Here is a 22,847-nt window from a genome sequence, read left to right as displayed (position 1 = left end):
GTGCTGGTCCCCTGCACAGCCAGCATGGGCAGCCAGCACATCTGCCCCAGGCTGCTTCTCCTCCTGCCCCCAAATCAGCCCTGTGTGCAGCACAGGATGCAGCCTGGAGCTGTTGGACATGTGTCAAACCCTGTCCTGCCTGAGGGCTTGCATTCAGGCCTCTGCTTCCCATGCTGGTCACCTCTACATCCCTCTCTGCTGATGGCAGCTCTATGCTCCATCCACCACCAGCTGCCCTCCACAGGATGGGTCCTTGTGGCACTGCCAGCACCGGGTGCCACTGTGGGAAGGGTGGCCAAGGGGTACAGAGCTACCTGCAGCAGGGTTAGGGGCCCCAGCTCACCTCAGCCGGCTTGAGATGGCACCATCACAACAGGAATTTGGGGGAGAGGGAAAGGGTCATGCTGGAGCATTTTTGTAGGAGTTCTATGGTCTCTGTCTCTTACATGGAGTCTTTCCAGGTTTCTTCCAGAGACAGGGAAAATTAAAGGTCCCAGGGCCTCTAGTCCTGCCACCTCCCTCTTGCCATCAATGGCATCCATGGCTTCAGCAGTTCTGGCCCCTCTGCCTCTCTACTTGAAGGTGTGACTGCTGAGGAGAAGACAAATCCCAGGCATGAAAAATCATTTATTCCCATAGAAATCCCTGGCAAGTGAAGGAGGAGGAGAGGGTTTAATTGTGAGCAATGTCAGAAAGATCAGAACCAACACTGTCTCATCCCTGACCAGTTCAGAGAAAACCTCTTGGCTGCTGGACCCACAGAAGAGGGGGAAAGCCAGCATTGAAGGCAGGGAAGATCTGACCCCACTGAAGTTCTAGGTGAGGGGCTGGCTCCTAGCTGAGGGATTTAAGAGTCCCTGAGCTCCCTGACATCATGGGCTTTTCCTCTCTTTGAGGTGAAAAGGTGAATGCAGCCTGGATGCAGAACTCGTGGTGACTCAGCGGGAGAGGTTGAAATCAGCTGAAATCTGGTTGCCATCCAAAAAGCCTGGGACAAGCTGTTAAAATGGATACACCAGGGATGGAGATAAATGTCAGTATGAGCAGACATTTCTCCAGCCCCTCAGCACCTGTTTGTAGGATGAGCTGCCTGTGGCCACTCCAAGGCACTCCATGGCCCAGCAGGTAAAGATGCCCTGAAGCAGAGGGGTCTGTTGGCCACTGTGGCTGGCTGAGGGGTGATAAGGCTGAGCTCTGGGATGCCTGATTCAACCCAGGAGCTGAGGAACCAAGCCCACTGAGGTGATGGGGTCCTCAGCAGTTCTCCATGGGGATGTTTTGATAAGGGCCAGTTTTGGATGGTATGTCCTGTGCAGTTGCCCCAGGTAGCACGGGAATGGAGGCTGTTACATCCCTAGGTGTGGGAAAAAAATCAGTTAAAGTGAATACAAAGAAATACAGAGGAAGGAACAGTGGCAGGATGGGCTTGCCCAGCTTGGAGACAAGCAGGATTCAACCCTTGCTCTGGGGCAGGCCAGGGCCCTCTGTCCTCACAGGACCAACTGTCCCAATTCAGGACAATTCAAGTGATTCACAACTTCCTGCTCTGCCCCAAACAGCTGCCACCCTACACGTCCAGCGTGTGCATGGGATCATCATGACCCCAGTCATGGCCTTCACTCCTGGGTGATCCTTCTTGACTGTCACCATCTGCATTCCCTGGCAGGCTCAGACCATTATGGCCCTGCTGTGGGCACCCTCATTGCACAGGTCCTTCTTATCCTAGAACCACCTGGCAACCTTGAATGGGACCATCCTATCCTCAGGGGAGCCTGCATTCCCATGCCCCAGAGGATCCTCAGGTCCCTTGTCATCCGTGTTTTTGTTCCTGGATACTGCCAACCCCTTTGGTCTTCATGGCCCCACTCTCCAGGACTCCCTACATCCCTTGGCCACCAATGGCTGTGTTCCAGATATCAGTGTTGTTCATAGGTCCCCTCTTGTCCCAGATCCTCCCCGAGCACCTTCCCCTGCTTTCAGGGGAACCCAGACCTCTCGTGCATGGTCCATATCTGGGGCTCCCCAAGGCTCCCACTGTCCCCTGCTTCTGGGACTCCACGATCACAGGGACCTGTTGGACCTATTGGACATCACGGTCCCGCTCTGAGACCTAAAGGGTTCCCTACAGGGTGATGTGTGCGCTCGGCAGCCTCCATCCCCCGTCCAACCCCCCGCAGCCCCCAGTGCTCCATGACCCGCGTAACCCCCGGCAGCCTCCATCTCCCGTTCGCTCCCGCCTCCCCCAGCACCGTTGTTCTCCCGGTGCCCCCGTTCCCGATCCCGGCCCCGTCCCTCCCCTCCGGCCCCAGCGAGGGGAGGATCCGGCCGGCGGGGCCGTGCCCAGCCCAGCCCCTGCGCCGCCCCGCGCACCCCGCACCGGCATCGGCACCGGCGCCGGCACCGGCACCGGCTCCGCTCGCCCCCCGCGCCGGGGCCGCCGCCGCCTCCTCGCAGCCCGCCTCGCCCGCCGGGACCCGCCGCCCCGGCATGAAGGTGCTCCGGCACAAGATCGAGCTCCTGACAGGTACGGCCCGGCCGCCCGTGCCGGGAACGGGGGTTGTGAAACGAGGAGGGGCGATGCGGTGATGGGGCCGGGGGAAGGGAGAGCCTTCAGCCCCTGCCTAGGACACGGAGCTGCCCCCCACCCGCTCCGCCGCCTGCCTTTGCTCCCGCGGGTGTGGGCTGCCGGGGTAGGGTCCTTCTCGGGGTACGGGAGGTGATGCCTTGCTGCAGCGGGGAAAGCCCAGCCCGGTGGTGCTGGGGGAAGGGGGGACGGAGTCAGCAGCCTCCTGGCAAAGGGGGCCGCCCAGCAGACAGCCGAGGGGTGGGGGTGCCCGGGGGATCGCTGGAGCATCCCTGCGGTGCCTCCCTGCTCCTCAGCCAGCCTCCCCTGGGAGTCTCCGCGCTGCCTCGAAGAATGCGCTGGGCTGGGAAGGAGGCTGCTCTTAGCAACAGCCACTGAGAGACAGCCTGAGGCCCCACAAAGCCCCCTGCTGCCACCGCCGCCCCCAGACCCTGGGCTGCTCAGCCCATGCATCAGTGGCACCGTGTCCCCTGCCCCCTGGCCTGGCGGCTCTCGTGGTGTGGCTGCCCAGTCCTGCACCCCTCAGCTCGACCACACTGTTAGGCTGGTTAGTGGGGGCTGCTGGGGTGCAGACCTGTGTCCCTTATGGTGTTCCTCCTGCACCGGTGGGATAGGATGTGGCCCAGGCTGTGTCACACTGGGGTTTTCCTTCACCCCATCATGGCTCCACAGCGGTCCTGCTCGGGGGGCAGTGCTGTGGGCACACGGCCGTGGCTCAGACTGAGCTGCAAGTTCCCTTCCTCCCTCTCCCAGCCTCACTGAAGGCTGCCTTGGCTTTGCTGCCTGGCAGGGGCCAGCCCTCACTTCTCCCAATTTGTCTGCCTGTCTGTTGCACACTGCTCAGTCAGCTCCAAGTATCCGTGCCAACATCCTGTGGGCGCCACATCCTTGCCAGGGCAGGACGCAGGTAGTCAGTGTGGGGACTCCTGTGAGACTGAGACAACATCTGGGGGATCCCTGCCCTGTGACCAAACACACTGCCAAGTGTGAAATGGAGCTCAAGCCTTGTTGTGATCATGATATAATAACAACAATAACAGCAACAACAATAATAATAATGCTGCTACAAGCTGGTTCTCCTCCAGTAAGCCAGCAGTGGGCTGCAGATCCTTGGGGAAGGTAAGCCAATGTGCCTGTTCCTGTCCCCATCTATATATGTAGTGCCAGGACCCTGGTGGGGCAGAGCACTATTCCCAGACAGAGCACTTATGTCCTGCTGGGTTTGGGACTGATTGGGAATTAGAGAAGAAACATGTCCCGGCTGTGCTTAGGAAACTGTGGCACCACACTGGGAAGGCAGAATGGGAGCAGAGATGGGTGTGTTTGGGGTGGTACCCTGGGAATGGGTGCTTGTTGAGGAGCATTGGGGTGAGCTGCAAAGAAAAGGGCTTGTTACTGGGCACATTACTCTGGCATAAGGCCGAGTCAAGTTGTTTTGGCTAGACGTGGAGCTGTGGCTTCCTCACCAGCCCTCCACAGCAACAGTGGGCCAGTGGGGCTGGTTGAGACTGCCCACAGCCCCACAACCCCACAGCTGCACTGCCAGGAGCAGGGACGAGGGTTCCTGTGGGGTGGCATGGGAAGCAGAGCACGCAGGGAAGGTGGCAGCACAGCTGTGACCCTGCTCACAGTCTGTGGAACCCACGGCACTCCCTGACTTACTGACCCATCCTCTGTTCCCACAGTCAGCAGCACTTTAGGAGACTGTCCTGGGGACCCCTGTGCTGGGGATGCTGGTTGGTGCAGGGCTCTGTCACCTCCCTCCTGAGCCAGCTTTCCCTCCACCTTGCAAGCAAGGTCACGGGGCCTTTCCTCATTGCTCAGCCACCCTCCCTCCCATATTAGCTGCCGGCTGTAATTAATAAAGGCATTCACCATACACTAAGTGCTGTTCCCAGCCACCCTGGGGCCGTGGCCACACGGTGGGTTGGTGTGCTCAGCGTGGGACGCTCCTGCTCTCTTCCAGACCCAGCTATTGGTGAGGCTGATTTTCTCCTGTTTTTTCTCCTGGGGTTGTGGGGTTGCTTGGTTGGTGGCTCTGCAGGCTGTGTTGGCTCGGCTGTGCTGGTGGGCTGCAGGCCAGGGCTGTCCCTGTGCACAGAGCCATTTCCCCAGCAGCAGCAGCCCAGCCTGGAGCAGTACGCCTCTCATTTGTGCCTCTCCATGGGGCTGATAGCACCTCTTGACATCCCCTGGCCTGGTGGGACCCTCTGGGCAGGGGGTGACATGGACACTCCTGATGCTGGGTGCCCTGGAATCTTGAGAGGCTTCGCAGTGTTGTTTCTCCCTCCAAACAGTTCTGGATTGTTGGATGGCTCCCAAGGAGCAAGATAAAGTGCCATGTCTGCAGAAAGCAGGCAGGTGGCACAGCCTGCTTGAGTTTTGAATGGAAAACCTGGTCAGAGGAGAAAAACCTGGCTTTGGAGGGGAGTTTATGACCAGCTCCTGTATTCCTGGTGGCCTTGCAATATTCGTGGCATTTCTTGGCCTTTCCACATCGTCAGCCTGGGCTGATCTAGGTTTGGAGGTGGACAAAGTGTGAAGCAGGCTCGGCCGAGGCTGTGTGGATGGAGCGGGTCTGTGTGTGCTGCGCTGCTTGTACAGCCCAAACCATCCCTGTTCTGTCCAGGGAGATTGCACGGGGGGGATACAGCTGAGGGGATGTGAGATCAGTGCTGGCCCATCTGGAGAAGCAACAACTTGTCTGAAGACTTGGCCCTGTGGAAAGGGTGAGAACAGAGGCTGCAAATGCAATGCCTGAGGTCTGGATCCTGCTCGAGCACAGATAATCCCCCTGGCACTGGGATTTGCCAGTTACCCATCCCATTTAAACACGGGGGAGCCTGGTTTGTTCCCTGTGTCCCCACGTCTTTCACCTTCTGTGTGCAGCCAGCTGCTGATCTCCTCGCTCTCTTTTGCTCTCTGAGTGGGCTTGTGCCTGGGGGTGTTTTTGGAGATGCCAGTGTTGGCTGGGGTCAGCAGCACCCCATCTCACACCGCTGCTGAGTGGCAGCTCCATTGAGAAGTCTGTCCCTCCAAGTCCTGGGGCTGAGGCACTCACTGGCCAGCACCTGATTCACAGGCAAGGAGAAGACTTTGGGAGCAAAGGCTTCACATTTGGATTTCTCCCATCATTGCCATACAAACGTCAGGCTGTCTCTCTGCTCTCTTTCTGCTTGGAACATCCCTCTGCCTCCCAGCATGGCTGAGAAACATCACCCCTCATTCTGGCTGTGCAGGGAGATCTCCCTCTGTCCCATCCATACCTATCTGCAACCAAAAACCGGCCAAAAATTTGGATTTTCTATCTTTGACCGATGCTGAAAGTTGGGATGAGAATTTGGATGTTCTTGCTCTGGATTGGGTGCTTACTGAGGTGACCAGCACGGACAGATGAGGTTGGTCCCTCAGTTTGCCCAAGATCATGCCCTTGAGACAGGTTTGTCCTTAACTGGGAGAACTGGACCTGGGTAGGAGTGGGGAGCTGAGCTCATCTGGGCACTGTCTGCTCTGTGCCTGCTTCCAGCTTCCAGACGAGGGGCTCACTGCAGCCCCTGGGCAAGCTGAAGCACCAAGTCCCCATAGTAAGTGGGTGGAATGAAGCTGACTTGGGTCCCATCCCTATGGGAGGGAGACCCATGAGGCTCCGTGGGGCTGGGGCAAGAGGCCCGAGACAGGACCTGCCCTGACGTGTCCCTTGCCCTGGGCAGGGCTGCTGCTGCAGGAGATGACCATGGCAGGGCTACACGAGCTGCGCTTCACCGAGGAGAAGCCGCTGCTGCGGGGACAGGATGCTGAGCTGGTGAGTTTGGTGACCACTCTGGCTCTGGCTCCTGCATGAGGGGCACCAGGATGCAGGAGCTTGGGAGGGGTTGTGTGCTGGTATTGGGTATTTATGTGGTACTCTGTGTGTGTGCTGGTTTTGGGTGCACATTTGTGGTCCTCAGTGTGTGTGTGTGTGTGTGGTGATGAGCCTGCATGGCTGAGCACAGGATGATGTGCGTGTGTGCAGATGTTGCACATCGTGCTAACACACACCTGTGTGTGCACACACGCAGGTAACACATGCACATGTGTGCACACGTGTGGGCATTGTGTCCCCTGCAGCCCTGGGGAGGGGGTGCCTGTGGTGTCAGAGGGCTTTGCAGGCTGGGTGGGAGGGCGCTGCAAAAGTGAGCGGTGTCTCTGTCCCTAATGGCTCCTTCTCATCCCAGGAGAACTCGGATGTCTTCCTCTCCACTGTGGACACAGACTGGAAGGTAGGACCAGCCATGGGAGGTGCTGCCCACCCCTGGGTTTCACATGGAACAGCAGCCTGTGCCTGGGGAAGGCTGTGGGGCACTGAGTGAACTCAGGGCTGTTCTGTCCCCTCTTCCATGGGGACGCAGTGCCTGGTCAGTGTCTGTGCACGGGGTTGCACATCCATCATAGCCCTTGTCAGGAGGGGATGGGGGGATGCTGCCAGGCATCTCTGTGCTGGCGCTCGGATGTTACTGGTGGGCACTTGGCCATGGGCTGGGGACAAAACCTTTAAAACAGGCAATTTCTTCTCAGGAAGGGTGAGCTGCTTTTCCAGCCCCTCTACCATTGCCATGGCAATGGTTTCCCAGGCAATGCCAGCTCCCTGCTTACATAAGGATGTTTGAAAGCCTCTTTCTCTTTTGGAGGGCTGGGGCTTTGCCCCCTATACCACCCACCTCTCTTGGAGAGTAGGGCCCCTCTGCTCCCTTGGCTGGCACCTGCCCATCTTGTACCTCCATTTGTGCTCTCCAGAGGAGCCCCATGATACAGCTCCAGGACTCATGGGAGCTCAGCTCGTGCCTGGCTCCCATGTTGGTCTGCATCACTCTCACACCTCTGCCCAGGCTCATCCTGCACCAGGCTCACTCTGTGGGGACCAGGGTGGTAGGGAGGGAGGGTAGTGGGGCTGCCAGCTTGCTGCCTGTCCCTCTCCCAAAGTGTTCCCCTCCCAGGGGACACCAGTGATTGACTTCAGGCTGTGTGCTGCCACTTTGCCAGCAGTGGGACCATGGGGACAGTGGGCTTGGGTGTTGATGGCTGAGCCCTTGCAGGTATGGCACTGAAACAACAGCACCTATAAGGACAAAATAAATGTGGATTTCATTCATCCTGAGATAAGGGCAGGGGAGCACAGGTCCCTGTTTTAGCAGTGCCCAGAATTTTGGGGCTGGCCTGCTCAGTGTCTGTCACCCATGCAGGTGGGAAGGTGCAGCTGGTCAGGGAGCAAGGATGCTGGTGCTGGCTGCTGTGGTTCACAGAGTGGGAGGTACCTGATGGCCCTCTTGAAAGCCAGGAAATAATTAAAAAATGGCAGTGGTGAAAAGAAATGGTGCCCTCCCCAGCAGCTCTAAAGCTGGTGAGGTGCTGGGGCTGGCAGCAGCAGGGTGTGCAGGGCTGGGCTGCTCCTTGCTCTGCTTGCTCAGGGCTTCTGTTGGCCACTGGAGGGGAAACCAAACCTCCTGGTGTCACCAGTGAGAGTGAGGAGGGAGAGGGAGGTGAGGAGGGGAGGGAAGTGGCAGTGCAAGGCTGCCCAGAGCTCTCGGTAGCACCAGAGGCACCAGTACGGCTCTCACTCAGCTGTGCTGGGGCAGGGCTTGGTCGGCGTGCAGGCGATGTTAAAGAGCAATGACCCTCCCAGGACAATCGCTGCGTGTGGCAGGGGCTGGCCCAGGGTGGCACTGAACCATGTCCCTGGTGCTGCCCAAGTGGAGCAGTTCTGGACAGCAAATGCCACAGGGATGCACCTCCATCCCCTCGTGATCTAAAAAAGGAACTGGGCAATGATCAAGGCAGCTTTCCCCAAGCCAGCCAGACCCTGCATTGTCCCAGCTCCCCTCCAAGAGCCTCAGGGTAGGGATGGGATGAGTTTCCTGGGCTATGCCAGGGCAACCTCCTCCTTTTCCCCACTCTGACATTTGCAAGTTGGTGCAGTGCAAAGGCTGCCTGCCATTCCTTGGGGAGATCTTACCCCATTTTCTAGATTCACCTCCTTGGGATAATTCAATCCAGCCCCCAGCTCAACTCTTCACTGTCCCCTGCTGCTCCCTAGAGCCAGTCATTGATGGGATGCTCAGGCCTGCCTGGGGCAGTGGGGGGGGCCACCAGCCAAAGTAAAGCCCTTGGGACAGAAGCCAAGGTGCAGGAGAGCTGGGGGCAGGTGCCCTGGGACCTGGGTGCCCTGCATCCTGCAGGAGGTCTGGGCCACCCGCCAGGCAAATGGGCTAGTAGCCAAGGTGGTGGTGATCCCATTCGATGCTATTCAAGCAGAGTCAGTCTTGCTCAGCCCTCCCATCTCCCTTGCAGCCCTTTTGCATTCACCTTGGCTCTTCCACCCCTTCTGTCTTCTATTTATCTACCTTCTGTCTTTTTTTGTCCCTGTGCATCTCTTGTTTTTTCCTGGGGACTGTGGCTGTCACAATCTTTGGCTCTACAGGCAGCAGGGCTGGGGAAAGCAAAAATGGCACCTGGAGTGCCAGGAACCACCGGGGAGCTGGGCTTCCCCATCACACACGGTCCTTCATTCACAGGGATGCCTCTTTCCAGGCCTGGGTCTGAGCTCCCCGCAGGACAAAGCAGTGCAGAGTGAAGCCTCTCTGGTGGAGGCAGCATCAATGCCATCCCTCTGCCCATCTGTCCTTTCTCCACATCCAGACCTTTTGTCTGTCCAGCCCTGACTTGTTTGTGGGACATGGCTTTCAGTGGGTTCCTGAAGGGCATTTAAGGGACTGTGAGACTCCTTCTCCATCCATGATTGCCCAGTTTTGTGCCGGTCATGCCGAGCTGGGCAGTGGTGCTGGGCTGGGCAGGGGGAGGCAGGGTGCAGGGGGAGGGCACCCAGAGACTGCTGGGGGGTTCTGGGGCTGTGGTGGCACGAGGCCTCATTGGAATCAGGGAAGAAATGGTCTGCCTGCACACATGTGCACATGGGAATTCTCACGTGTGTGTGTATGCACACAGCATGTGTCAGTCCAGGGAACGATCCAACCCCTTGGAGCTGCTGGATTGTCTTTCCTCCTGCTTTATTTACCTGCCACTGGCAATGCCCAGGTCAGGGCTAAATCCTGCACATTTCCTGCGTGCCATCATCTCGCATGATGGTGGGATGAGTGTGCTGCTGGGTGAGGCAACACAGGCGTCTGGGCAGTGTTTACATGTGTACATGTGTGTGCCCCTCCGTGGACCTGTCTGTGCCCCTCTGTGCACATGTGTACAAGGTTCTGCAGGCGTGCAGCTCGCTGTGCATCCATGAGCATTAGTGATGGCTGTGGCATCTGTGCCGAGCACATGCAGCAGGTGTGCTCTTGGTATGCAGATGACCACAACATACATGTACGGGAACATGTGCTGACACACACACAGGGCCTGGCCCTGGGGGGTATGCACAAGCTTTTTGTGGGGTGCATGTACTTCGGTGTTGGTATGGTGTTAATTTTCCCAGTTTTTCCACTCACAGACAGGGTTTTGCCCGGCCCCTGTGTGTCTGTGTCCGTACGTGTCCCTGTGCATGTACATGTGGTGACGTGCACGTGGCAGAGCGCGCTTGCCGTGTTCTTCTCCTGTTTTTCAGTGTGTGCCCGTGTCCATCTGTGGCTGTGTGTGTGCTGCCTGCTGCCCGGGCATCACTGCAGGGCCTTGGCCTGGGCGGCTGCGGGCTCAGCCGTGACTCTGTGTCCGTGTGCGGCTGGAGCCCGGTGTGTGCAGTGGGCTCTGTCCTGACCGTGCTGGGGCTGCTCCATGGGATACCAGTCCAGACACCCCGCCTGTCTCTGTCTGCCGAAAGAGGGAAGATGGAGAAGGTACCGCACGGTGCCAGGCGTTTTTTCTTCATAAACAGGGGTATTTGGGGCCAATTGGAGCATGAATAATTCCCGCGGCAGCCAATGGCTGAGTGCCGGCTCCATCGCGGCGCTCGCCTGCAATGGAGGCCAAACCTGCCGAGGGGGAAGGGCGAGGGAGGGCTTAGCGCAGGGCTGGGGCTCCGCTATAAATCGAGGCGAGGGGCTGAGCCAGCGCAGAGCTCAGCTTCGCCCCGGCGGCTGTGTTACCGTGCCCCACACCGGGACCTCCGGCTTGGCCCGCACTGCCTGAGCATCCTCGTCCGCCCAGTTCCTCACCATGCCGGAGTGCTGGGATGGGGTAGGTACCGCCGTTGCCGTGCTCGCTACCTTCGCTTCCCAGGTGTTTTCCTGCCCCAGTGTCTCTCCTGCTTGCCCAAGCTGGGCCTTTGCACCCAGCAGGGCTCGGCGTGGGGCAGGCAGGCATTGGGGTAGGGAGGACCCACTACTGGGGAGCCCTTCCTTCTCCCAGCCCTGCTGCCGCATCCCTGATGTGCTGCAGGTTTTGGGGACGCATTGTCCTTGAGCATGTCCTCCCGGAGCCCGGCAGAGATGCTGTGCCGAGGCTGAGGGTCAGCAGCTCTGGCCCGTGCTGGGGTTGTGTGCTGATGGGGAGCACACTGCCCCTTGCCCACCCCCTGGGCTACAGAGGGAGAAGGGTCTCTGGCTGTTTTGAAGCAACCCCTTGGTTGCTTTCTGGCCTCTGCAGTGATGGCAACACCCGATGGCAACAGGCTGGTGCAGAGGGGGTGAGTGAGGTGGGAGCACTGCAGTGGTGAGCAGGTAGCCTGGACATGGATGGGCTCTGTCAGGCACCTATGGGTGCTGTGAGCCCCATGCCGCTCCTCGCTGGGGCTGTGGGTTTTCTGTGCCACTCTCTCTTTGCTGCGTGCATCCCCTGCATCCCAAGCCTCTTCCCCCAGCGAGCATCCCTGCGGCAAAGGGCAGGGCTGTGGTACCCAGCAGTGCTGCAGAGGCTGCACCACAGGCAGGATGTGCTTGGCTTGGCAGGGGGCGGGGGGCAGGAGGGAGCAGTGCTAAGGATCGATCCACTACCTTGGGCATGTGATTTTGGGGTAGGATTGAAAGCTGAGCTGTTGGGGCTGTGATGGGTACCATCGGCATGGTGATGGCAAGGAGGCAGCCCTGTGCTCAGGATCAGACCACACAGATGCCTCCTGCTCTGTGACCTTGGGCCAGGCCCTTCCTCTGCCTCAGTCTCCCAGTCTGTTGTTGCAGAGGGATGTCACTGCTCATGGACTTCTGCCTGGTGCAACTGCAGGGGGTGGAGGGACAGCTGTGGATGAGGGCTGGGGTCAGGGTGCCCTTGGGAGCTAAGAGATGTCTCCATAGAGCCCTGGATCTGCCTTTGGGTGCCATGTTCCTCCAGGGGCAGCAGGTCTCAGTGAGGGGAGGCACTGCAGTGAGGAGACCCTGTCCCCAGGCGCTTCCTCCCACCCGAGGCCCGTGTCCTTCAGAGTCCTTGGTGGCGTGTAACCCGCGTGAGCATCCACGTACCTGCTCTCCTCCCACCAGCCCATCCATGGGGCTGCCAGTGCCAGCAGCGAGGACCGTGATGCTTGGGCACCCTGCCATCATCCCCTGCCATCATCCCGTGCCCTGCCCTGCTCAGCACATGATGCTCCTGCATCCACCAGATCCCAGCCTCGAGGTCACTGCTGCTGGACTGGCTGGCAGGCACGGGCATCTGGAGGGGACCTCTGGTCCCTTGTCCTTGGGCTGCACCTGGGCTCAGTTCCTGATGCTGGCTGGGAACAAGGGCCAGGATGTCAAGGCTGGAGCCCTCCTAGACAGGGAAACTGAGGCACGTGGTAGTTTTCGTCTCTCTATGGGGGCACTGCCATTTCAGACCAGGGGTTTTAAAGTTACTTTAGCTGTAATTTTGGGATCAGGTTGCAGCATTTCCTGTCGTGCTGCCCAGGGTCTGACCTCTGCTCATTTGTCCCAGATTGAATCTGCACCCAACTGGGCCATGCTGTGAACTCCTACCCTGTTGCCAAAATTTCCTCAGTTCAAGCCCTTGAAGATCTCCTCTCCTGTCCTGTGGTCCACCTGTCCCATCCTATTATCCTCCTCTCTCAAACCCTCTTGGATCCATCCCTTGATACCATCCTGTGATCCCATCCTGTAATACGCACGTCCAATCCTATGTCCTATGGTCCTACCCAAAGTCTTCCCTTCCTGAGCTGATGGAGGCTGTGAGCATTTGTATGTGATTTGTCCTGCTTTCTACCCCCTCTGGGATGCCCAGAGCTAGTTTTTTTCCTGGGACAGCTGCTCCTCTTTCCTGTGTCTTCCCACGGGACCCATGTGGGGAAGCAGCAGTGAAGGGTGTGATGGTGGCACAGGAGAGGATGAAAGGCTGTCTTAGGGCAGGTGGGCATCACCCCATCTCTCCTCTTCCCCAGGAACATGACATTGAGACCCCCTACGGGCTGCTGCATGTGGTCATCCGGGGCTCTCCCAAGGGGAACCGCCCGGCCATCCTGACGTACCACGATGTGGGCCTCAACCGTGAGTGCTGCTCCTGGGCTGGGGGTGCAGGGCAGGCAGGGGTGAGCCCGAGGCTGCATGGGGTGCCAGGACATTGCCCCTGGCTCACCTCCTTTGCCTCTGCCCGTGGCTGCACTGGGTCCCCCCCGGCAGCTGAAAGCACCAGGGGAGTTCGGATGCTCAGCTGGACACAAAGCCCAGGCCAGGCACAGCCAGGAGTGCTTGGCCACCCCAGTGCTGGCTGCCTGCCTGCCCACACCAGGCAGGGATGGGACATGGGGGATGCTGGGCTGGTCCTCACTGCCGCCACCAGCCTGTTGGTATGCAGAGCATGGACCCAGCTGGCAGCAGGGCATAGTGGGGGACAAAAGACTGGGAATAGCAGGGAAGGAGGGACCCCGAGCTGGGGCTGTGGTGTGGAGATGCTGCACTTTCTGTCAGCCTGCAGCCCTGGACCTGCACCCCAGAGCCCTGTCCCAGGCTGTGCCCTCCAGCTGAGCGAGGATGCCCAATTCCCTGTGAGTGGGGAGAAGCATCTCCCGCTCCGCTGGCGGCTGAGGCTGAGTCACTGACACACTACTGAGCTGTGTCACCATTGCAGCAGCTCTGGCTGCTCAGGCACACGTCATGCTGGCTGCAAAGGGCCTTACAACTGCCTCACCCCCACATTTTGGGAGGGATGTCCCAGCACTGATGCCATGGGACAGGACCTGTCCAAGCCCAGGCAGTGTCTGTATCCCACTGCAATGGGGAGGTCTTGTCCATGGCAACGCTGGGGATGTTTCTTCGACTCTTTCCAAGCAGGGAGATTTGCAGCTGCTCCTCAAATTCTATGTTTGCTTGAGCCCTTTCTGGGGATTTTGGACAGGGCTAATACCCCAGGCTGCTAATCCTGCTGCCCACTGGGTGGTCTTGCAGTCCTGGGCTTTGCGTTCCCCAGTCCCATCCTTCTGAGGCTCACCAATGAGGTCACCCCAAACTCCTCATTCTCCTGGCTGTGTCTGTCCATCCCCATGCCTCCTGACACCTGGAGGGATGCAGCCCTTGCTAACAGTAGCTGCGGTCCCTGCTGTAAGGACAAGGAGCCTGGAGGGAAGGGGATGTGATGGCTTTGGTGGCATGTCACCTCCTGGTTGAAGGGCAGTGGGAGGGTGGGCAGCTTCTGTCCATGCTCCCCTGGCCCACCAGGCCCTGGTGCCGGCGTGTTTGGTCTCTGATACCCCCCTGCCCTTTGACAGACAAGCTTTGTTTCAACACCTTCTTCAACTACGAGGACATGCAGGAGATCACAAAGCACTTTGTGGTGTGCCACGTGGACGCGCCGGGCCAGCAGGCAGGAGCCTCACAGTTCCCTCAGGGGTAGGTGCCAGCTTCAGGGGCTCACTGTGCCTGCTGGGATGTCACCCCCTGCCCCTTGGGTTGTTGCTGCCTGGCAGTTGTGCCCTGCCTGTGGGTCTTTCCAAACTGTGCCAAAGCCTGTGGCAGGCGAGTGGCCCAGGGCAGGCAGTAGGGTGGTTTGCAGGTGGGTGGCATTTCCCTGCCCATTTCAGGCAGCCCAGCTGCCCTGTCCCAGACACCCTGCTCTGAACAGTTCCATAACCACCATCCTATGCCTCCCTGTGCCACAGGTACCAGTACCCATCCATGGACCAGCTGGCTGCTATGTTACCCAGCGTGGTGCAGCATTTCGGGTGAGTCAGCCTCTCTTCCTCGGCTGCTGGCTGAGGGTCCTGGGCAGGCAGATGGGCAGAAGGCAAGGGTTTGGGGCTGGGGGAGTTGCCCCTGTAAACTGGCATCCTGCGAGGCTTCTTGCTGTGGGTGCAGGGGTGTCCCAGGGAAGATGTGTTGGAGCCCACTGTCCCCTCATATGGACCTCTCTGTATTTCCAGGTTCAAGTACGTGATTGGGATTGGTGTTGGGGCAGGAGCCTACGTGCTGGCCAAGTTTGCGGTGAGCCTGAGGTTGGGATGGGCTGGCCCTGAGTTGTTGCATGTACCTACTGTCAGCCCAGGGCATGGGGAAGAGCAGGAGCTGATACCTCCAGGCAGTCTCTGCTGCTGCAAAGGCTCCTGGAGGGTTGGGGGACCCAGGATGGCAGTGCCATGGCCACGGTGGCTGGGCAGTCTCGCCACAGGTCTCCTGTTGCTCCCAGGACAGGGTGACATCGGCTCCATGCAATCCTGTGCAGTGGCTCTGGTGGGGGGCTGCCCAGGGCACATCTTCCCTCCCCTCTGAGCCTCTCCTCTCTTGCTCACTGCAGCTCATCTTCCCTGACCTGGTCGAAGGGCTGGTCCTTATGAACATCGACCCCAATGGCAAAGGCTGGATTGACTGGGCAGCTGCCAAGGTGGGCAGGGCCCCAACCCCTCCTCCCAGTCCTGGCAGCTTCCTGGGGCAGGAGGCAGCCACGGCAGTGCCATAACTCCCTGTGCTCCCTCTACAGCTCTCTGGCCTCACCAGCACGCTGCCGGACATTGTCCTGTCCCACCTGTTCAGCCAGGTAAGGGCTGTGCATCCTGCCAGGCCCCTGCCACCAGCTCCCCAGCCCAGCATCCAGCTGGGTCACCTGGGCTGTGCCCTGCCAGGTACCACAGTGCCACTGCACCCTTCCCATGTGCAGGGTTGGGGTTAGTCAAGCCCTGCCTGGTCTGAGGCTTAACCTTGATGAGTGTGTGACTCATGCCCCTGTCCTGCCTGGGTGTGCTGCCTGCAGCAGCACTGTGCCCAGCTGCATTGCCCAGCATCCTCCTCCTCATCCCTGCTGGCTGGCATGGCATGGGCAAGACTGGGGAGTAGAGTGTCCCCCCAGCACCTGCCCTGATCTCCATGCCCTGCTGGCACAGGAAGAGCTGATGAACAACACGGAGCTGGTGCAGAGTTACCGGCAGCAGATCGGCAGTGTGGTGAACCAGTTCAACCTCCAGCTGTTCCTCAACATGTACAACAGGTGAGTGCTCCAGGCAGCCCTGCTGCTGGGCTGTGTTCCTGTCTGTGCCAGGGCGAGGGGCTGCAGTGCTGGTGGGTGGCTCTGAGGTCACCATGGGAACCCAGACCCCTGCTGGGTGCTGTCATCACCCTCCAGTGCATGCAGGCAGCAGTGCAAAGTTGTCTGCCGCTGCTGCCTGGGCATGAGGGAGTGGTGGTACCTGTGCCAGAGCCTTGCCATGTCCCAGAGCCCACCACCGTGGCTACACATTGCCATGTCTTCTCCTGCACTAGGTGCTGGCACAGGCCTGGGAAAGGGGGCAGAGATGCTGTCCCATGCATGCAGGGTGTTGGGAGCCCTGGCACTCTGATGGGTGCTGCATCCCATGGCAGAGGTGGGCATGGCATCCTCCATGCACAAGGTGCCGGGACAGCGGGGCTGAGTGCTGCTTCTTGAGGCTGGCAGTGGCCTGATTCTTGTGCTATGGCATCGGTGGTGGCATCTGCCCATGGGCTCACACTGGCCTTCTTTCTCCTCCGTCAGCCGCAGGGACCTGGACATCAACCGGCCTGGGACTGTGCCCAATGCCAAGACGCTGCGGTAAGAGCCGTGCCAGCAAGTCATAGAGGGGTCCCGGGGCAGTGGAATTTGCCCAGGCCAAACCCTGACCAGGGCCCTCTCTCCTCTCACTTCCAGCTGCCCCGTGATGCTGGTGGTCGGAGACAACGCGCCTGCTGAGGAGGGGGTGGTGAGTGACGGGGCAGCGCCTGCGGGGTGGCAGGCGGGCGATGCCCACGCACGGGCACGCACATGTTCCCTGCCTGCTCAGACGCATGGCAGCGCCCGGGAGTGGGAGCGTGCTTGTGTGCAAACCCACCTGCTCGTGTGGGCACCTGTGCACATGCAGCTGTGTGGGGTTGCCACACCTGGAAAACTTCCCCTTCTTCATACACCCAGATGTGCTCACACTGTGCACGCTCGGATGTGTCGGCACATGGGCACACTCCCTGCTGGGCCACGTGCACCCACACAGCCTCTGGCACACACCCACAGCATTGTCCACCCTTGCACATCAGCCACAGGTACGGTGCAGGTGGCTGCATTTGTAGACAATGTGTAACTGCATGCACACAACTCTCCTCTGCCACGTGCCTGTGCACGTGGGCACATTTGTGTGCATGTACACATGGGTGTGACACAGAGTGCCTCACCAGTCTCCTCACCTCCCGTTCCAGTCCCTATCCTTGCCCAGACTGATAGGAGGAAAGTCCCCTCTGTCCCATGGCAGGGGATGGTGGTCCTGCAGGCTCAGGGCTCACCTAGTGCCCTGTCTCCTCCTGGCTGAGGAGGGATTTGCCAGCTGGAATGCTGTGGGCCAGTGGTGGTATATGTGGACAACTTCTGCTTGGCTCCTGGCTTCCTAGGGTGCTAATATCATCTCTCCTGCCTACAGGTGGAGTGTAACTCCAAGCTGGATCCCACCAACACCACATTCCTGAAGGTAGGCTGGTGGCAAGGGGCAGCCGGGAGGTCCCTGCTGCCTATGAAGTGCCCCATTGCCTTCTGCCCCAGGGCTGCAGGGTGTCCCTATCTCCCCATTCCAGGTCTATCATGGCCCTTGGAGCTGGGGGTGTATGGGGAGAGCAGAGGGACCCCAGCAGTGGCATCCTGCCAGCGGGTACTGGGGGATGGTGGACAGTACAGGCACCCTCCCAAACTAAGCAGGACCTTCTCTTTGCAGATGGCTGACTCCGGTGGGCTGCCCCAGGTCACACAGGTGAGCCCTCACAATTTCCCCAGTTAACTGGGGAAACTGGGCCCTAAGGCATGCATTGGTGCTGTCCTTGGCTGGGTGGGCATGGGCTGATGAGAGCATAGGGGTCTCACGCTGGGGCTGCCAGAAGCAGCTCAGGGCTGAGTGGGGATCTCGGCCTCGGTGCTGCCTCAGCTCAGCTCAGCCTGCTCTCTCCCTACAGCCAGGCAAGCTGACCGAAGCCTTCAAGTACTTCCTGCAAGGCATGGGCTACAGTGAGTGCCGGGGCTGGGCGTGGGGCTGGTGGGGGTTTGTGTGTGCTGATCTGCTGCAGGAGAGGAGCCTGGCACCTCTGCGTGTCTGTCCTCATGGAGAGCTGCACGTGCGTGTGTGGCACTGTGTGTGCAGCTGTGGAAGGTGTCTGTCCGAGTGTCCGCAGGGGCGTGGGATGTACAGGCTCTGTGTGCACCCACATGTGTGTGCAAGGGCTCTGTGTGTACATATGTGTGTGCCAGGCTCCCTGTGAAGGTGTGCACGTGCGTGTGCGTGTGTGGGCATGCATGAGCAGGGGCTGTGTGTGTGCAACAAAGACAAGCAGAGCCCACGTGCAGAAGTCTGTGTGCATGTGTGTGTGCACAGTTTATGACCAACCATGTGTGTGTGTGTTTATACCTGTGTGTGCATGCATGCAGAAGTCCACGTGCACGTGGTGTGTGTTTGCAGGTCTGTTGCACGTGTGTGTGTCTCTGTGTGTGTGTGTGCAGTCTGTGTACGCAGGGACAGCTCTGTGTGCAGGCACACGTGGGCTGGGCAGGGGCTCCTGGCCCAGCGGAGCGGCCAGCAGGGCTGACACTCTCTCTCTGCCCTCCCTGCCCTTCTCCTGCCCCTGCCAGTCACCCACCTGAAGGATCGGAGGCTGAGTGGAAGCACAGGTACCGCTCAGTGCTCAGCCCGTGCCCGCTGCTGCATGGTGCCTGCCTGGCCTGTGCCCTCGAGCTGCCTGGGCGCCTTCGGGAGCAGCCTGGGTGCAGGACCAGCCCTTCCCAGCCGGATGCCCACTGCCTCGCTCTGCTTTGCCTGAGATGGCACCCTGAGCCAGGGCTGGGGGCTGAGAAATGGCATTCAGACAATTCCCTCTCCATGCAGGCACAGCCTTGGCAATGTGCCCACTGTGCCCTCCTGTGACCACCGGCCATTCTGTCTGGGGGAGGGCGTCACCTTCCCTGCACACCCTGGGCAGCCAGGGGAGCTCCGATCCCAGCTCACTCCTTTCCTGGAGTGTGGTAGTTAGGGGTCCCCACTGCCTAATGCCCAGAGGTTGCATGCCCAGGAGTGAGCCCGGTGTGCAGCCTGCCACAGAGCACCCCTGCCCTGCTGTCCCTTACCAGCCTGGAGCTGCTCATGTTGTCACAGCACTGCTTGCTGCAAGCTTGTGCTCAGGCTCAGTTGCATCGGGGAGCAGGGCTGGTGGCAATGTTGGTTCAGGTCCCTCAGGATTTCAGAGGGATCTGAGCACCCTGGCTGTCTCTCTGTGCCCGTGCAGTGCCATCTGCCAGCATGACCCGCCTGGCACGCTCCCGCACGGCCTCCCTCACCAGCGCCAGCTCTGTGGATGGCACCCGCCCACGTGCCTGCACCCACTCGGAGAGCACCGAGGCCATGGGGCAGATCAACCACACTATGGAGGTATCGTGCTGAGGTCCACGCCCGCCGCCGACGTCTCCTTCAGAGCCATCTCCCATCCGTCAGCATCCCGCCAGCACCCACCCGCCCCGTGGACATCCTCCAGCAGGGCCCTCGCTTCTTTGGGGTCAATTTGTCTTCTTTGCCATTGGCCTCATCCCCTTGTCTGGTACAGGAGAAGGAGAGGGGCTTTATCCAGCAGTCACACATGGTTCTGCATTGGTCCTCGCCCTCCCTAGCATCGGCTTGGCCCCGGCTTGGGAGGGTGGGTGGCAGGGGGACAGTGCCAGGATGGGGTAGCAGGATCAGGGTGATGAGACGGGGACAGGATGTTGGGATGGGACGGGATGAAGGGATGGGACAGCACGTGGAGAGGACACAGGAGGTAGGTTGGTCTCCCAAGTTCAACTGGTGGCTGACAAAATCAAAAGGAAGGCAGGAACAGGGAGCAGCACTTACTGGGAGGTCACTGGTCTGTTCCTAGGGATGCAGTTTTCATTTCTGCCTGATGGCCTCTCTAGGGAGAGCTAGCATGGGATCCCCCAGCACACCCAGGACCTGCTACCCCAGAGCTGGCTGAGCCTCGTGAGAAATCACATCCCAAACTGTCCCTTCGCCCTGGTCATGTACCCTGAGGGCTGCCCTGGGGCAAGTGAAGAGTGGTCAGCCCTACTCCAGAAGCTGTCAGGGCAGGAGGGTGGCAGGAGTGTCCCCCTGCCTCTGCCCATTCCCTCGCCTGTGGTGGCACTTCCTTTGTCCCTTGTTGCAAGAAGGACAATTACCGCCTGCCACCAAAAATGCACTGGGGAGGGGGGAATTGGCTGGCTTGGCCCCTGCCACACTGTCAGTTCCACTCCCAGCTTTTGGGCTGAGCCCTCCAGGGTCCAGAGGCCACTGTTTTTGGGGATGTCACACAGCAAATCCCACCTCAAGTTTTGCCACAACCGGTGGGTGTCATCACCGTGGAGCCATTAGCAATAAGACGAGACACTCCTCCCACCGTGTTCGGGAGCCCTCAGCACCCTCTGCCCCGCAGGGTGCCTCACTGCAAGGTGCTGGCAGTGTGGGGTGACCCCTGGGCTGTGGGGAGCACTCATGGTCTGGCTTTGCCCACACAGCTGGGCAGACCCCCCATGGCTCCCAAAACCACACCCCCCACCTCCAGCATTTTGCCTGTGCACTGAGTGGGGCGTCTCTCAAGGGCTTGGCTCCCCCCGGGCCGTGGGGCCCCATCTGGCCACCAACTCCAGGTGGCTCTTGCCTCTCACACTCGGCATGGAGAACCCTGTCATCACATAACCCCAATGATGGCCACACAGCCTCTGCTGCCAGAGCAGCAGTGCCCAGCCTCTCCTGTGCCCATTGTGAGGCACAGTAAGGATGGCCCTGGCTCTGGTGATGGGTGCTCAGGTCTCTGTAGGTGGTCCATGGGGGACCTGAGCAGGGAACCCACCAGGTGCCACCATCTGGGCGAGCAGAACCAGCCCGCTAGAAGCAGGTCCCACCCAGCCCCACAAAAGCATTCTACCCCCCAGACCCCATCCCTGCTCCCTAGTGAAGGGCACAGAGGTCCCGGGGCTCCCAGCGGGTGTATGAGGGCTTTTGGCCCTGAGACCCGTGCCCCACCTGACCCTTCCCATAGTAAAAGGCCACCCCAAAACACCAGTGTCCCCCTTTGTCCCCCACTTTGTTCTGCTGTGTGCTTCCTTCTTGGTGTGACTCTGAAAGCTATGTAGCTCCTTTTTACGGTAGATACCGCTGCGATCTCTTGTTTTCTCAGCGTGTCCTTCCAGATGATATATATATATAAATACCTATACATAATATATATATAAGGGTTTGCCCAGTCCCTGACCTTTTTGGGTTCACTCCTCCTTGCGTTCTTGTCCAAGCAGTGCCGTGTGGTTTCCCTGGAGGTGGTGTGGCCGTGCTCGCCTTCAGTTCCTCACCTTAGTTTTGTTGGTTGGTTGGTTGGTTTTCCCTGGTGGTTTGTTCTTTTGATTTTTGTTGGTTTTCCTTTTTTTCCCAGTCACAGCGGAATTTAACACATTTTCCTGTCTGAGTGCAGCCTGGTTTTGTCACAGCGGCATCGAGGCCGCAGCACTCATGAGACAGCAATATGTAAACCGGATTTAACTAACCTGTTGCTGTAGAGAGGAGTTACTGTGTTGGAAATAAACCAACAAACTAATAAAGATGTTAAGAACCTGCTGTGCTCTTTACAACGTGCTGCAGGGAAATGGGCCTGAGCCTACCTGGGGCCTGCCTGCAGAGAGCTGGCAGGCACAGAGGACAAGGGGGACACAGCTTGGCCACCAACCCCACTAGTGATGCCTATGGAAGAGAGCCCAGGACCCCAGGGTGCACATGGGGAAAAGCTGTGGGGTGCTTTGGCTTTGGGGTAGCCATAGGCAGGCTGCCCTATATGTCAGGAGTGGATGGAGCCTGGAAAGCTGCCAGTTGTAGCCCAATGAGGTTGGATCCAAGAGATGTCCACTGGGGAAGAAAAGATCTGTGGCTGCACAGCTCTGGGAATAAGCAGGGTGCTTGGGAGATCCAGCATCCCTGTCCACTGCCAGGACCCCTGTTTGTTTCCCCATCAAGGTCTGAGTGTCCTAGGCCATTGCCCTTTCCAAGTGCACGAAGTTCTTCCTGGAAAGGATCCTGTCCCTACATCCTAGTCCTTGTCCCTGCTCAAGTGTGTCAGTGTCTGCCTTGTGCTGGGTCGATCCAGACTGGTCCCAGTCCCTGAAGACGGTCCCAGAGCCAAAGCATGGAGACAGTGTGGCTGTGTAGTCCACACTCATGGTTGCCTGGGGTGGGCAGAGAAAGCTTGGACACACGGGGAGGGAATGCACATGGCCAAGTCTGAGCCAAGGCGTGGGCAGGCAGCCCAGGAGCCTTTTTTGGCTGGATTGGTTCTGCTGGTCAGGGTGAGCCTCATCTGGGGGATGGGGTACACTGCACACACCCTTACCACTGAAATGCACCCTTGTCACTGAAATGCAGTAATGCTGTATCCGTCCAGGGCATAATGCATGCTTTATGCTGTACAGATGGCTGGGATAGGATGTCAAGCGAACGATTTCCACATTCCCACTGAATGCAATTAAGGGAGTGCTGGATGCTGAGTACTGACAGAGTGCAACAGGAAGACAACTAACAACTACATATCTCTACAGTACTACTTCTAGATTAAAACTCAGTACTTCAGATATTAGCCTAAATAATCTATTTTCTTGGGACCTGGCCCATCTCACCACTCAGTTACCTTTTCTTGGATGAGAAGCAATTATGTCACTGAAGTTTCCCTTCTCATATGTTTACCCAAGAAAGTATGGTCACAGCTTTTTTTAATACTGCCAGTAATACTCGCATGAGAACAGGCTGTTGATGATGATGCATGAGTTTTTATTTCTAGCAGGAGGAGATTATTTAGTACGTGTAATCCCTAGGGGGAAACCTGCAAAGCAACGGGAGCAGTAAAAAAATTCAGGCTGCTTTTTCTGGCCAGATATGGATGCCATTAGC

The 22,847-nt window shown here is 58.9% G+C and overlaps 1 protein-coding gene across 6 annotated transcripts; it reads left to right on the top strand.

Annotated features, from left to right (window-relative positions):
• The first annotated feature begins 2,423 nt into the window (after window positions 1-2,423).
• Window positions 2,424-21,527, top strand: NDRG4 (NDRG family member 4). 6 transcript variants are annotated; one of them, XM_048316495.1, is made up of 17 exons: window positions 2,424-2,524; window positions 6,295-6,386; window positions 6,799-6,843; window positions 12,870-12,975; window positions 14,193-14,313; window positions 14,583-14,645; window positions 14,844-14,904; window positions 15,215-15,301; window positions 15,398-15,454; window positions 15,798-15,901; window positions 16,424-16,480; window positions 16,577-16,628; window positions 17,334-17,381; window positions 17,622-17,657; window positions 17,857-17,908; window positions 18,527-18,565; window positions 19,177-21,527. In XM_048316495.1, exons 1-17 carry the CDS (start codon window positions 2,488-2,490, stop codon window positions 19,329-19,331), a joined length of 1,212 nt encoding a protein of 403 aa, XP_048172452.1. In that variant the 5' UTR covers window positions 2,424-2,487; the 3' UTR covers window positions 19,332-21,527. The 6 variants fall into 6 exon arrangements, with proteins under 6 accessions (XP_048172452.1, XP_048172453.1, XP_048172450.1 ...); XM_048316493.1 differs by lacking the exon at window positions 2,424-2,524 and adding an exon at window positions 4,479-4,562; XM_048316496.1 differs by lacking the exon at window positions 18,527-18,565 and having other exon boundaries at window positions 2,425-2,524.
• The last annotated feature ends 1,320 nt before the right edge of the window (window positions 21,528-22,847 follow it).

The sequence above is a fragment of the Corvus hawaiiensis genome, chromosome 12, assembly GCF_020740725.1.
Source record: "Corvus hawaiiensis isolate bCorHaw1 chromosome 12, bCorHaw1.pri.cur, whole genome shotgun sequence".
NCBI lineage: Eukaryota > Metazoa > Chordata > Aves > Passeriformes > Corvidae > Corvus > Corvus hawaiiensis.
This window is presented reverse-complemented; position numbering and strand designations above follow the sequence as displayed.